Source organism: Octopus bimaculoides, chromosome 21, assembly GCF_046866305.1.
Source record: "Octopus bimaculoides isolate indiv1 chromosome 21, ASM4686630v1, whole genome shotgun sequence".
In the NCBI taxonomy this organism is placed as follows: Eukaryota; Metazoa; Mollusca; class Cephalopoda; order Octopoda; family Octopodidae; genus Octopus; species Octopus bimaculoides.
The window spans coordinates 39,305,999-39,319,422 of record NC_142948.1 but is presented as its reverse complement, the minus strand read 5'-3'; the positions used below and the strand labels follow the sequence as shown (position 1 = coordinate 39,319,422).

Below are 13,424 nucleotides of genomic sequence, written 5' to 3'. Positions count from 1 at the left end.
GTAGTGGATTAGGGGTGGTGGCCATGCTGGGAGTTAGGATAAACATCATCTATTAATTATTTACACCTTTCATTTTATTTTTCTCTTATTTCCTTCAGCTGCTAACATTAGGAGTCCATATTGTCCTTCCCCTCCAAAAGTTGACAATACCATCGCACTAACCGTGCAGACAGTTCCAGTCGGAGGATACGTCAACTACACATGTAAAGATAACTTCTATGCATTTGGGATTACAACAGCCATGTGTATCATCAAGAACCACCAAAGAACACGTTGGATTGGTCCGGACATGATATGCGAAAGTAAGTGGGTGCCTCTTGTTTCTTCTTCATTCCACACCGTCTCCATCTTTCCCATCATCATCATTGTCAACATTTTAGCATCTGTCTCTCCCTAAGGCTTCATCGTATCCATTTAATCCAACCTACCCTTATATAATGCTGAGTAGCCATGTATTTCCTCTACAGCAAGACACCTGATCCTGTCCCTCTATCATGTGAAGGTGCATGGCTTAGTGGTGAGGATGTTGCACTCATGATCATAAGACTGTGGTTTCAATTCCTGGACAGGGTGATGCATTGTGCTCTTGAGCAAAATACTTCATTTCTTGCTGCTCCAGGCCACTTGGCTGACAAGAATGAGTAATCATGCAATGGACTGGCATCCCATCCAGGCGGGGGGTGGGATATATGTACCTTGGAAACTAGGAAATCATGTGACATCAAGACTCAGTTACAACACACACAAATGGTGTTGAATGGAGGTGGTGGATAAACACAAAGACACACACACACAAATTCACACATGCTTATATAGGCCTGGGCCGACCAAAGCCTTGTGAGTGAATTTGGTGGACAGAAACTGAAAGAAGCCCATCATGTACAGATACACACACACACACATATAAAAAGCACTATTTGAATGTAGTCCGTGTCAGTGCGCATGATTGGTGGTATGTAAAAAGCACCATTCGAGTGTGACCGATGCTAGTGCTGCTTGACTGGCACCCATACAAGTGACAAGGAAAATGCACCATTTGAGCGTGGTCAATGCCAGTGCTGCCTGACTGGCTCCCATGCCAGTGGCACATAAAAAGCACTCACTACACTCTCGGAGTGGTTGGCGTTAGGAATGGCATCCAGCTGTAGAAACTCTGCCAGATCAGATTGGAGCCTGGTGCAGTCTTCTGGCTTGCCAGTCCTCAGTCAAACCGTCCAACCCTTGCCAGCATGGAAAGCAGATGTTAAACGATACTATTCTTGCCTGGAAATTCAAACTTAGGATCAGCAACCTTTATAGTCCTCTAACTAGTTGAAAGTGACTGAATGCAATTGTTAAATGTCTATGCAACAGAAACATGTGTCGGACAAATTTAAATTAAATATGCTGTAATTGACTGTAGAAATAACCATAAAGATATTATGCACATACACTAATTTCCATATTTCTTGTTACCGTATTGGATAAACGCTCAGTTAAATGTTCATAATTCAGAGAAGCAAACCCAGGGTTTATTGTGGGATTGCTTACTTCAAGTAATTCTAAGTGTTCATTGCAACTTAATGCAGTTGCCTAAACCTGGATTCTAACTAAATGCCAGAATGGTACCTGCCTGGATACTGTGTCTCTATCTATTATATATATATATATATATATAATAGATAGAGATAAATGTATATAAAAATGCATGCATGTATATATGTATATACATGTGTCTGTCTTCTTAGTTTCCTATCATCCATAAAATATTTCCTTCCCCTGTTTTTGTTGTTTGTTTTTCATTTATGTTTCATGTTGTTCCATATATTTCTGCCTTTCATTTCCAATCCAGAAATGTGTGGTAAACCACCCGACTCACCCAGAGCTTACCCCGTCAACTCTACTAAAGACCGTTACCCTCCATATATGGTCATAGAATACCGTTGTAAATATGGTCGACTGACCCTTGGGAGTGCTACAACCGTGTGTCGCAATGGTAAATGGAAAGCAGCCAGCTTCTTCTGTATGAGTAAGTTAACATTTTGTATTCCTCCATTGCTGTTATTGTTTTGTTGTTATCTAGCCCCGAGTCAATCGTGATCCAGGGGTGGGGTCAGTGGGGTGCTTTTATGTACCACCGGCATGAGTGCCATTTGCGTGACACCAGTATCTGCCATGACTGTGATTTTGTGTGTGTTCATGTATATATATGTATATTTGTGTGTGTGTGTGTGTGTGTGTGTGTTTGCGTCTTGATATCACGTGATAATTGTAAATGAGAGTCACTGTCATATAAGCAGTATCATTCATTTCCAACATTCTGTGAAAACATGTCCAGCCATAAAGAAATATGACTTTGTTTGAAATCAGGTGAGGGTTAGTGACAGGAAGGGCATCCAGCCATAGAAGATATGCCTCAAATAAGTTCCGTTCAACCCAAGAAAACATGGTAAGGTGGGTGTTAAATGATGACGATGATGATGACAATGATCCTATAACAAAACGGGCTTTTCAAATGGCGGTTGATGAGAGTGGGAGGGGTTTGTCACACATCAAACCTAATATACAATACAGCCATACGTGTTTGTTGTTTGTTTTTCCCTCTTGTTTTCTTTTATCTTTTCCATATTACATATTACAGAACAGTGTGGAAGACCTCGGAGTGTTCCAAACACTAAGCTTATTACATCTTATCCCGACCAGAAACAGTTTCGAGAAAAAACCACTGTGTCATATAAATGTAACGAGGGATACCACCAGACAGGCATCAATTTGGCGTGGTGTTTCCGGGGCAAGTGGCGTGGACCTTACATTAACTGTACTGGTATGTTATTTTACTTTATGTTTTGTTATGCTATGTTACGGTACATGACTCAGTGGTTAGAGTGTCAGGCTCACAATCATGAGGTAGTGAGTTCAATTCCCAGACCGGGTTGTGTGTTGTGTTTTTAAGCAAGACACTTTATTTCACATTGCTCTAGTTCACTCAGCTGTAGAAATGAGTTGTGATGTCACCATTCTTATTGAGTTAAATACATTTCGCTTCACATGACCCTGCTTCTTCACATGTCTGGTACCTTCCAGACAAGGAGCTGGTGGTACCTTCTAGAGGATGAGGCAATGCACTGATAAAGAGCTGATGGTACTTTTCAGGCAATGAGCTAATGATTCTTTTCAAGTCCCATTTTCCTGCCGTTAACATATACACCAGTAACTCCAAGAAATAAGAACGTTGAGAGAGGAATACATAAACTATGATATTAGAGAGTTGCTTTTTGTTTGTGGAGTTCAAGAATCTGAACAGCTTTTATTTCACTATTCTAACAATTCTTTGCATGGTGTTGTTTTTATTTTCACCCCTGACTATTACAGTCTTTGAATAGTTGTAATGCTGTCATTGTTGGAGTACCGTTCTTTTAAAGAATTTGATAACGTATGTAATGCCTCCTGTTTATGTGTGTGTGTGAGAGAGAGAGTGATTGAATGTATATACACAAACATACATGCATATGTTCATTAATGTGTGTGTAAATATAAGTATGTGTGTATATATATATTTTATATATATATATATATATATATATATATTTCTACACACATGTGTGTGTGTATGTAAATGTATATATATATATATATGTGTGTGTGTGTGTGTATGTATATATATATATATTATATATATTTCTACATCTATATAGAATATATATATATATGTATATGCATATGTATACACACATAAAAAAATATATATTTATGCACACACACACACACACACATATATATATACACATGTATATACATATATACACACATATATACACATGCATATGCATTCACACACATACACATGCACACACACACATATGTATGTCATGGCTACATTAGATATTTTGTTATTGTTGTAAAGAAGAAGAAGGAGGAGACGGAGACAAAAATTCTATTTTTTGAAACGGTTAAAATATTCCTGACTGAAATAAGCATTTCTTCCTTGTTTATTTTTATTAGTGAGTCGAGAAAAACTGAACGAGTTGTGTGGGGTACCTCCTGAAATTGAGAATGGAGAAGCAAGAATACGAGACGAACCAGTTCGTCATGTGATTTATTCCTGTGCTGATGGCATGAAGCTTACCGGATCTGCAACTCTAAATTGCCAAGCCAGGGGTGTCTGGGATAATGAACCGCCAAAGTGTTTATGTAAGTATGATTATTTTCACTTACATTCATATCTAATCTTCTGTGAAAATATATCTGGTTATGGGGAAATATTACCTTGCATGGAAACAGGTGAAGGTTGGTGACGGGTAAGGCATCCAACCATGGAAAAATTAGGCTCAGCAAAATTCTGTCCAACCCATGCATGCATGTAAATGTTTTAAAGGTTAAAACAATTATGATGATGGTGATGATGATGATGATTTTCCTTGTATTTTATTGTTAGGTATGAGTGCATGTATAGTCAAATGGTTAAGAAGTTTGCTTTGCAGCCATGAGGACATTGGTTCAAACCCATAATGCTGCATTTGGGGCAGCATTATGATTTTTTTTATAGCTTTGGGTCAACCTGCAACTTTTGTGTGAAATTTTGTCCAGTCCTTGTGGTGTTATGGTTTGTATACCTCAGTGACCCTGAGATTATGCTAGTAGAGTGCAAGTTCCTGGTAGCTCCCACCCCCACCCCTACGCCCCCATGCTGGACAGGTCAAAGAATAGAGGCCACACTCTCAGAGGTAAAAATAGGTTTGTGTAGCACCAGCACCTACCTCAACCAAGATATTCAAAACTATCAAGACCTGGGAGAGGAAGGCAAGCTCCCCTCAGGGAAATTGGAAAAGAAACTGCAAGGAAAAGCAGGAATGCAATTGGAGAGGGGCAGAAAAGGAAGACCCCCAAGTCCAGAAGAGAAAAGTCATTGATGACCTGTGCTACAATAGGGATTAAAGGGTTTGACCCTTTAACATTCAAATTATTCTGTCAAATATCTTGCTTATTTATTCATTTTGGTTTGAATTAATCCTGCATAATCTAATAACTTTGAGATTTCAGTGATGTGTTTACTTATTTCTAGAACGACACTTCAGGGTAAGTGCAAGAGGCCAGATCTAGCCAGTTTGAACAACATAAGACAAATAGAACATGTAGGCCAGATATGGCTGGTTTAAATGCTAAACAGGAACTCCATCAGTTACAACAAATGTTCCAGGTGATCCAATCAATGGAACAACATGCTCAAGAGATTAACGTCCAAGTGGCCAGACATTCCACAAATACACATGTACCCTTAATGTAGTTCTCGGGGAGATCCAGTGTGACACAGAATGTGACAAGGATGGCACTTTGAAATACAGGTACAACTCATTTTTGCCAGCTGAGTCAACTGGAGCAACATGAAACTAAAGTGTCTTGCTGAAGGACACAATGCACCACTGAGGATGGAACTCATAACTTTACAATCATGAACCAAATGCGCTAATTGTTAAACCACATGCCTTTAAATGTTGAAGGGTTAAAGGAAGTAAATGTCAGGTGCAAAGAGACCCATCAGTTGTGTTTTACCTGTAATTGAAAAAGTACTGTCTTGTTACATATTGTGTCACATTAATATTGCCTGTGAAATATGTGAAGGGTACACTTACCTTTGAAATACTCAGCCATGTTCATTCAGAAGCAGTCCATCCAGTTGAACAGATAACTGATTCCCCATTGTCAAATGAGGCTTATTGGTTAATGTAGTCAACTGGGGATCATCATAAGGTCGTGAGTTCAATTCCTAGCAGCATGCTGTATTCTTGAGCAAGACACTTTATTTCTCATTGTCCCAGTCTGCTCAACCAGCAAGATGAGTTGTATTTTTTGAAAATAATTTTTTGGAAATTTTTTTATTAATTTTTTTACAAGCTTTTAATGAATTTTTGAAATGAATAAGAATTTTGCTTTACCAAATTTTTTAATGAATATTTTTTTGTGATTGCAGTGAAAGAAAGTTTCTGTGGCAAACCTCCTTCCATTCTGGAAGCTCGACACAATGCTTCTTTAGTTCGACCAGCATTTCCTCATGGCAGTGCCCTCTTGTACAGTTGTATTCCTGGTTATTTCCATGTTGGTAACACCATAGCAAGGTGTGATGGCACTACGGCAAGCTGGAAAGATCTTACTATGAAATGTGAACGTGAGTATTTCACAGTTTCAAATACTATAATAACCTTTTATTTTTTAAATTTTATCTTTTATTTGTTCCAGTCATTTGACTGTGGCCAAGTTGAGGCACCACCTTGAAGGGTTTAGTTGAAAAATCAAGAATGGCAGAATAGCAGTTGCATTTTGTCCTACTTGGAGCCATTTGCACAAACCCTAGTAGGATAAAACATTTATTGTTCATATGATCACACTGATATATATATATATTGTGTTTATAATGAAATTTTATCTCACACAATAACCACAGTATCGTGTCTTATAACAGTGCTAATACATTTAGTATGATATACATGTGGTAATTTTAATATATCGTTTCATTTGTATTAATCCAGCAAGCTTTCCCAATACCTGTGAATGCATTACTGTTTCCAAATTTAGCTTAAAACAAGCAACTAATCAAATGCATAGCACTGATAAGCCTTAACAGAGGCAAAATATCTCTGTCATTTTTGTGAGTTACTGTGTTATTCTGTTTTTAAACAAACAAACCTATGTAGAGATTTTATCTCAGACAAATGCAACAGCTTCATGCCTTTCAATGGTGTACATGTATTTAGTATGAAACACAGATAACGATTTTAATTTAAAGCAGTTTCAACTGCATTCACTGAGAAAATATAAATTTTACTGATTAAGATCATGTTTGGAAAAGTATGAATATCACAACATCCCATTTCCACAACTGCATAGTCTGTGTTTCTGTTTGCAGCAATGCATTGCAGTCCTCCAGGTGAAATTTCAGGCGGACGAATCGAAGGAAGTAAATACACGTACATGTCGAAAATATTTTTCCACTGTGACATTGGACACAAGTTGATTGGCCAGAAGTTTCGAGTGTGCCAAGAAGATGGTAACTGGGATGGGCCAATGTCCACTTGCCAACGTGAGTAGATTGGTCAAGGAATTTTTTGCTTTCTTTCCTCTGATGCTATCGTAAGCACATTTCCATATTTTGTCCTATTTCAAATTCAGTGTATGTGTATATGTGAGTGTCTGTATCAGGTATGTGTGGTTGTATACAAGCTGTGTATGTGTGTGTGTGTTTGTTTTGTTGGTCTCTCACTCAACTTCACCCCACACATAATAATCAAAGGTGTTGCAGTTCACAGACTATCTCAATGAATGCACGGGCACAAAATCTATTCTCAAAATACAAATAATTACAACCCCACCTGGCTCTTAACACCTCCTAACTCTCATATATATATATATATATATATATATATTTTCCCACTCATCCACCCTTGCAACCACTTTATATATACACATATATGTGTATATGCAAATTTGTTTAATACATTTGTGTGCGTGCATGTATAATATATTGAAAAATGAAACGAGTATCCATTAGTGAGCTTAAATGATATGATTACTTTAACAGGAGCTAAAAATGATTATTTTTAGCTCCTGTTTTTTAACACATTACACACAAGCTCATGCAAATGTATTAAACAAATTTGCATATACACATACATTAATAATGGTTTTTTAAAAATTCATTGTTTGCTAAAACACACATATTTGACTCGATCAAGGGTCAACCAACGCATTGAGGGTAGCTCCTTTTTTATTGAATTCTTTCATTAATTGGATATGGAAACAGCTGTAGGAGCAAGGAATTTGATATTGTACAGAATTGAATATGTTCTCCATTTTCTTTTTCGATTACTTAAATAATTTATACCGATACCCATCAATGGGAAACTAACATCTTTGGCTTTTCACTGACATTGGATAAAACCGGTGAACTTGAATGCTGACATCTCTTTAAGAAAATTTTATATCCTTGATTTGATTGTGGGTGTGTGTGTTTATGCATATAGACAGATAATTATATAGATTTCTTTTACTTGTTTCAGTCATTTGACTGTGGCCATGCTGGAGCACCATCTTTAGTCAAAATCGACCCTGGGACTTATTCTTTGTAAGCCTAGTACTTATTCTATCGGTCTCTTTTGCTGAAGTGCTAGGTTATGGGGATGTAAACATGCTAACATCAGTTGTCAAGCGATGGTGGGTGGTGGTGGTGGGCGGGGAGAAACATAGACATACAAATACATACATACATATATATATATATATATATATATATATATATATATATATATATACACACACACACATATACGATGGGCTTCTTTCAGTTTCCATCTCCTAAATCCACTCACAAGGCTTTGGTCAGCCCGAGTGTCACCATCATACAAGCAGTGTCATCTGTTTCCAGTTTTCCATGTAAACATGTTTGGTCATGGGTAAATATTATTTTGTCTGGAAACAGGAAAGGGTTAGTGGCAGGAAGGGCATCCGGCTGTAGAGAAAATCTGCCACAACAAATTCCATCTGACCCATGCAAGCATGGAAAAAGTGGATACTAAAACGATAACAGGGAAAGTTGGTAGTGCAAAGAATTTCAGTTATTCACAAACAAATCCTTAAACTTTTACCAAATTTCCTGCACCCACCCATTCCGTATAGAAAAAGCTTGAAATGTTTCTAAGTGCAGCCCCACCTTCTTAGATGAACCGATATTGAACAAAACACAGTGGGATAAGTAAATGGTTTACTATAAGTTAGTTTACACAGTTTAACAAGTTCAGATTATTATTTCTACCAAACTATTAGCAGCTGGAATTAGAGAACATTGTCTCAGTTTTCTTCAATTATTAACACTGTTGTTGTTGTTGTCAGTATAAGTTCCAAGCAATGAATATATGGGCAACCACTCTCTTGGGGAGATGGGGAGATATCATTATTATTTTTTTTTAGTAGTAGTAATAGTAGTGCTGCTGTTACTACTACTACTACTACTATTGTAGCCCCCCCCCAATGACTTGAGCTCATGTGGCCAATGAAAGAAATAACTACCATCATCATCATATGTTCCAAGCAACAACTACATGTGCAATCACTCTCTTGAGATATGGAGATACTACTACTACTCCTGCTACTACTACTACTATTACTACTACTACTACTACTACTACTACTATTTCTTTATTTTTATTCTCATATTTCTGTTAATCTTTGATGTTTTTCTAAAACATTTATGCTTTTTCAGAGAGTTTAGGTCAAGTCTCTGCAATTGTTTTAAACTTATTTTTAACTTAGATTTCTTTTTTACATTTTTATTTTTTATCTTCTCCTTGTTTCAGTCATTGGACTGTGACCATGCTGGGGCAATGCCCTAAAAGGTTTTTAGTCAAACAAATCACCTCCTCTACCACCATCTTCACACCCCATCCCCTGTAGTTTTTTTTTCTTAAGTCTAGTACTTATTCAGTCAGTTACTTTTGATGAACTGTTGAGTTGCAGGGACATAAACAAAGCAGGGACATAAACTGATTCTAAATCAGTTGTGAGAGTAAAAAACAAACATACAAGCACACACACACACACACACAATGAGCTTGTGAGGGGATTGTTGTGTGTATGTGTGTGTGTCCACTAATGGCTTACCCCACCCTAGTAAATTAATTCAACATAACCCTCAACTCCATACATATAAACCTATTGCTTCAGCTGACCCCCTTAAAAAAACTAACCCTCATAACTAGAACTATAATGCCAATGCGAACACATCCAGCATGGACAACGAATGTTAAGTGATGATGACGATAATAGTATATATCTACATGTATATCTGTTGATTCACCAGAAGTGGTAAATTACAAGACTCAGTACAGATGTAGGGTATTCCTTAATCCTTTAGCATTCAGATTGCTGTGTCAAATGTAATGTTTGTTTATTCATATTGTTTTGACTTAATCATGTGTTATCTTGTAGCTTTGAGATTTCGAAAATGCGATTGTTTATTTTTAGAATGACATTGTAGGGTAGGTGTGAGTGGCCAGATCTGACCAGTTTGAACATATATATAGACAGGCAGTAGAGCATGACACAGTCTGCTGGCTTGCCAGCTCCTGTCAAACTGTTCAAGCTATGCCAACAGGGCAGGTGGACATTAAATGATGATGATATAATAAAAACATATAAATAAATAAATTGTATACCTTACCATATTTCAGGTGAAGTGTGTCCCATCTTGGAGAAACCAGAGAATGGTGGCAAGTTTGGCAGCAATAGATACAATGATGTGACAAAGTATGTCTGTTACACTGGCTTCAAATTGGTTGGTGATGTAGAACGTAGGTGTACGGAGAATCTCACGTGGACAGGCTCACAACCGAAATGTGTTCGTAAGTTGAGTTTTTGATTACATATCATGAGACTGTCTGTCTGTGTGTCACAATAGAAATGTAGAATCTGGGAGATCTATGAACTAATCCTGTGTTTCTGTTGGCAATTACTAAGTATGGAAACGCATATCTTCTATTTTGTGTTGCTCCTGTTCTTGTCACCATTATCTTTATCCTCATTCCAGTTATTCCCATCTATCTTTATTATGATCAGGGTCACCATGTGTATCCCTTAAAGCAAGACTCTTGGCCTTTGTCCCTCTATCACAGCAGTCACCAACTTTCTTTGCAGCTCAGACATAGTTGGTGCCCCCTGTTCTATCATACAGCTTAGACTTTCAACACTTTTATCTACTGGCTCAAGTTCAAATCTCTTGAGCACTTTGAAGTGTATTCTATACAGAGAACACCTGTCTCTAATTCCAATGCAGGACTCAATCCAGGCTCTGGGCTATCAACACTGTCAGAATTCAAATTAATACTGAAATTCTACAGATGTAGAAAATCCAGGTTTCACAACAGCAAAACCATTTTGTGGGTTTAGCAAAGACTAAAATATAATCCCAATAAGATGACAAAGAAATAGTTGAACACATCTTCAATGATTCGTTGCAATAGTTTCTGTGACAACACTGCTTTCAACAACAGTTTACTCAAAAGTTTCAAGTGAAAATCTATGTAATATTTGTTATTGCAAACATTAGAGTGGCACTTCCTCAGACCTGCAATAAAAGTGTGCTCTTACAAGGTGTGTCCGCCAGACTTTGTGATTTGCTTATATCAGGAGGAAACAAAAAGTAAATAAAGATGAAAATGTAAATAGATTGTACCAGAGCAGATAAAAGTATGATCAGGGGGATGGGGAAGCAGTTTACAGGGAAGGAGGAGGAGGAGGAGGCAGAGAGATGGAGGAAGAGGAGGATTTTGAAGAAGATGGAGAAGAAGAAAGGATTAAGAAAGAGAAAGGACAAATGAAAAGCTGGAAGAAGGGGCTTATGTGGACGCTGACAAGTAATCTCTATCATATTATAATGGAAGAATGAGAATTGTTTCAGTGTTGGACCCAGGATGAAATAAAATAAAGAAAATGAGAAAGAGGGGGAAAGTGGGGGGGGGGTGAAAATAAAAACAATATCAATGACTGCAACAACACTAATAATGAGAAGAAAATAACGATAATAATACTACTGCTATTATTGTTAATTAAACTAGTATTATAAATGATAGCAACACTAACAATAATATTAAAGAAAATAATTACAGGAGCAGCAGCCATTATAGGGAAGACAATTGGAACAGAAATAACATCAGTGATGATGATGATGACTAAAAGAAAATAGTGTTGCAGTGGGTAGAGGAAGTACAATGGTGATAGGCAATAAAGTACATGAATAAATTGAGAAATAATCATTTCTTTGTGGTGCGTATCACAATCGCTACTTATATTCATTGCTCGATGTTTTAGGCACTGAGCAATCCCTCTCTTTACACTGTATAGATGTGCCTATAGTAGAAAGGACTATTATTATCATTGTTGTTATCATTATTATTATTATTATTAAGGCAGAGAGGTGGTAGAATCATTAGCATGCCAGGCAAAATTGTTTAGCTGAACTTCTTTTGGCTTTACATTCTGAGTTCAAATTCAGCCATGGTCGACTTTGCTTTTCATCTTTCCAGGTTCAATAAAACAAACTACCAGTCAAGTGCTAGTCAATGTAATTGATTTGCCCCACCCGCTAAAATTTCGGGCTTTGTACCTATAACAATGCATTATTATTATTGTTATTACTACTACTACTACTACTATTTTAATATTAATATTTTTATTTATGTTATTCATTTTTATTATTATTCTCAGCATTCCAGTGTCGAACTCTCAAACCACCAATCAATGGTCACGTTGCTGCAGAATATTCTGTGAATAGTTTGGCAAATTATTCCTGCCACATTGGTTTTGAATTACAAGGACCGGTTTCAAGACGGTGCCGAGAAGATGAAACATGGACAGGAACGGAACCACAATGTATTGGTAAGAGCAAGAACACAAAAATTTTTATCTGATTAACAAATAATTATCCCTAAAAAAAAATGATATTATTAAATTGAAGATAAAGATTTTATAACAAGTTGCTATAGCAACCAAAGTTAATATAAATAATATAAATCCAGCTTATAAAGTTACCAATTTTTTGTGAAGTTCTGCCAACTTTTATATTTGTGTGGAAGAAACACCAGTTGTTTTGGCGTTGTAATCTATCAAACTACTGCTAAGTCTGGTGTTCTTCACACAGTTGTTCTCTGTCTTCATCTTCTTTTTCTTCCTACAGACACTAAGTATATACAAAACAGTTTTATTTTATATACAAAGTTTGTTATATCATCACACACATGGATGTGTAATTAAGAAGTTTGCTTCCCAGCCATGTGGTTTGGGGTTCAGACCCGCTGTGTGCCATCTTGAATAATTGTTTTTTTTTTATTATAGGGATTAAATTGATCAAAGTCATTTAAGTGAAAGTGATAGGAAAAACAACTGAAAGAAGCTTATAGTGTGTACGTATGCATGTATGCATTGCTAAATTCTCTGTATTTTTGCAGAAACTGGTTGTAAGGCACCAGAACCATTATGGTTGGGAACCATATCAGGATCAAGTTATAAATCAGGATCTATTATATTTTTCAGGTAAGGAAACGGATTTTAGTTTGCTAATATCTTTCCTTCTTCTTCCCATTTTCTGCGTACTTCTATGTACTTCTGTGTGCTTCTACATATTTTTCTCTTCCCTCCCATCTCTAATTACTTTTGTTTCATGAAAGACAATGTTCTTCAGTGTTATTTTTGTCAAAAGGTGAGGAAATCCTCTGGAATTCTAGAGAGACATGTAAACATGCACAAAAAACACAAAGAAATAATAATTCAGAACTGAGACACGTTTGCAACATTTGTGGAAAGTTTTTTTAAGAGAGTCTCTGGGTTCAAAGGCCATATTTGTTTTCACTTGGATCTAATGCTATATTTGTGGTTGAAGTGGTCATCTTTTGTTTCAGAGTGGA

At 36.8% G+C, this 13,424-nt stretch overlaps 1 protein-coding gene across 1 annotated transcript in view; it reads left to right on the top strand.

Moving 5' to 3' along the window:
- The window catches only part of LOC106867297 (sushi, von Willebrand factor type A, EGF and pentraxin domain-containing protein 1), a 57,483-nt gene that overhangs the window by 20,233 nt on the left and 23,826 nt on the right, over positions 1 to 13,424 (top strand). The window contains exons 2-10 of the mRNA XM_014912138.3: positions 99 to 302; positions 1,832 to 2,008; positions 2,621 to 2,803; positions 3,982 to 4,170; positions 5,948 to 6,142; positions 6,881 to 7,054; positions 10,197 to 10,367; positions 12,229 to 12,399; positions 12,969 to 13,053. Of these exons, the coding sequence (XP_014767624.1) occupies positions 99 to 302; positions 1,832 to 2,008; positions 2,621 to 2,803; positions 3,982 to 4,170; positions 5,948 to 6,142; positions 6,881 to 7,054; positions 10,197 to 10,367; positions 12,229 to 12,399; positions 12,969 to 13,053 (1,549 nt within the window). The remainder of the gene's footprint in view (positions 1 to 98; positions 303 to 1,831; positions 2,009 to 2,620; positions 2,804 to 3,981; positions 4,171 to 5,947; positions 6,143 to 6,880; positions 7,055 to 10,196; positions 10,368 to 12,228; positions 12,400 to 12,968; positions 13,054 to 13,424) is intronic.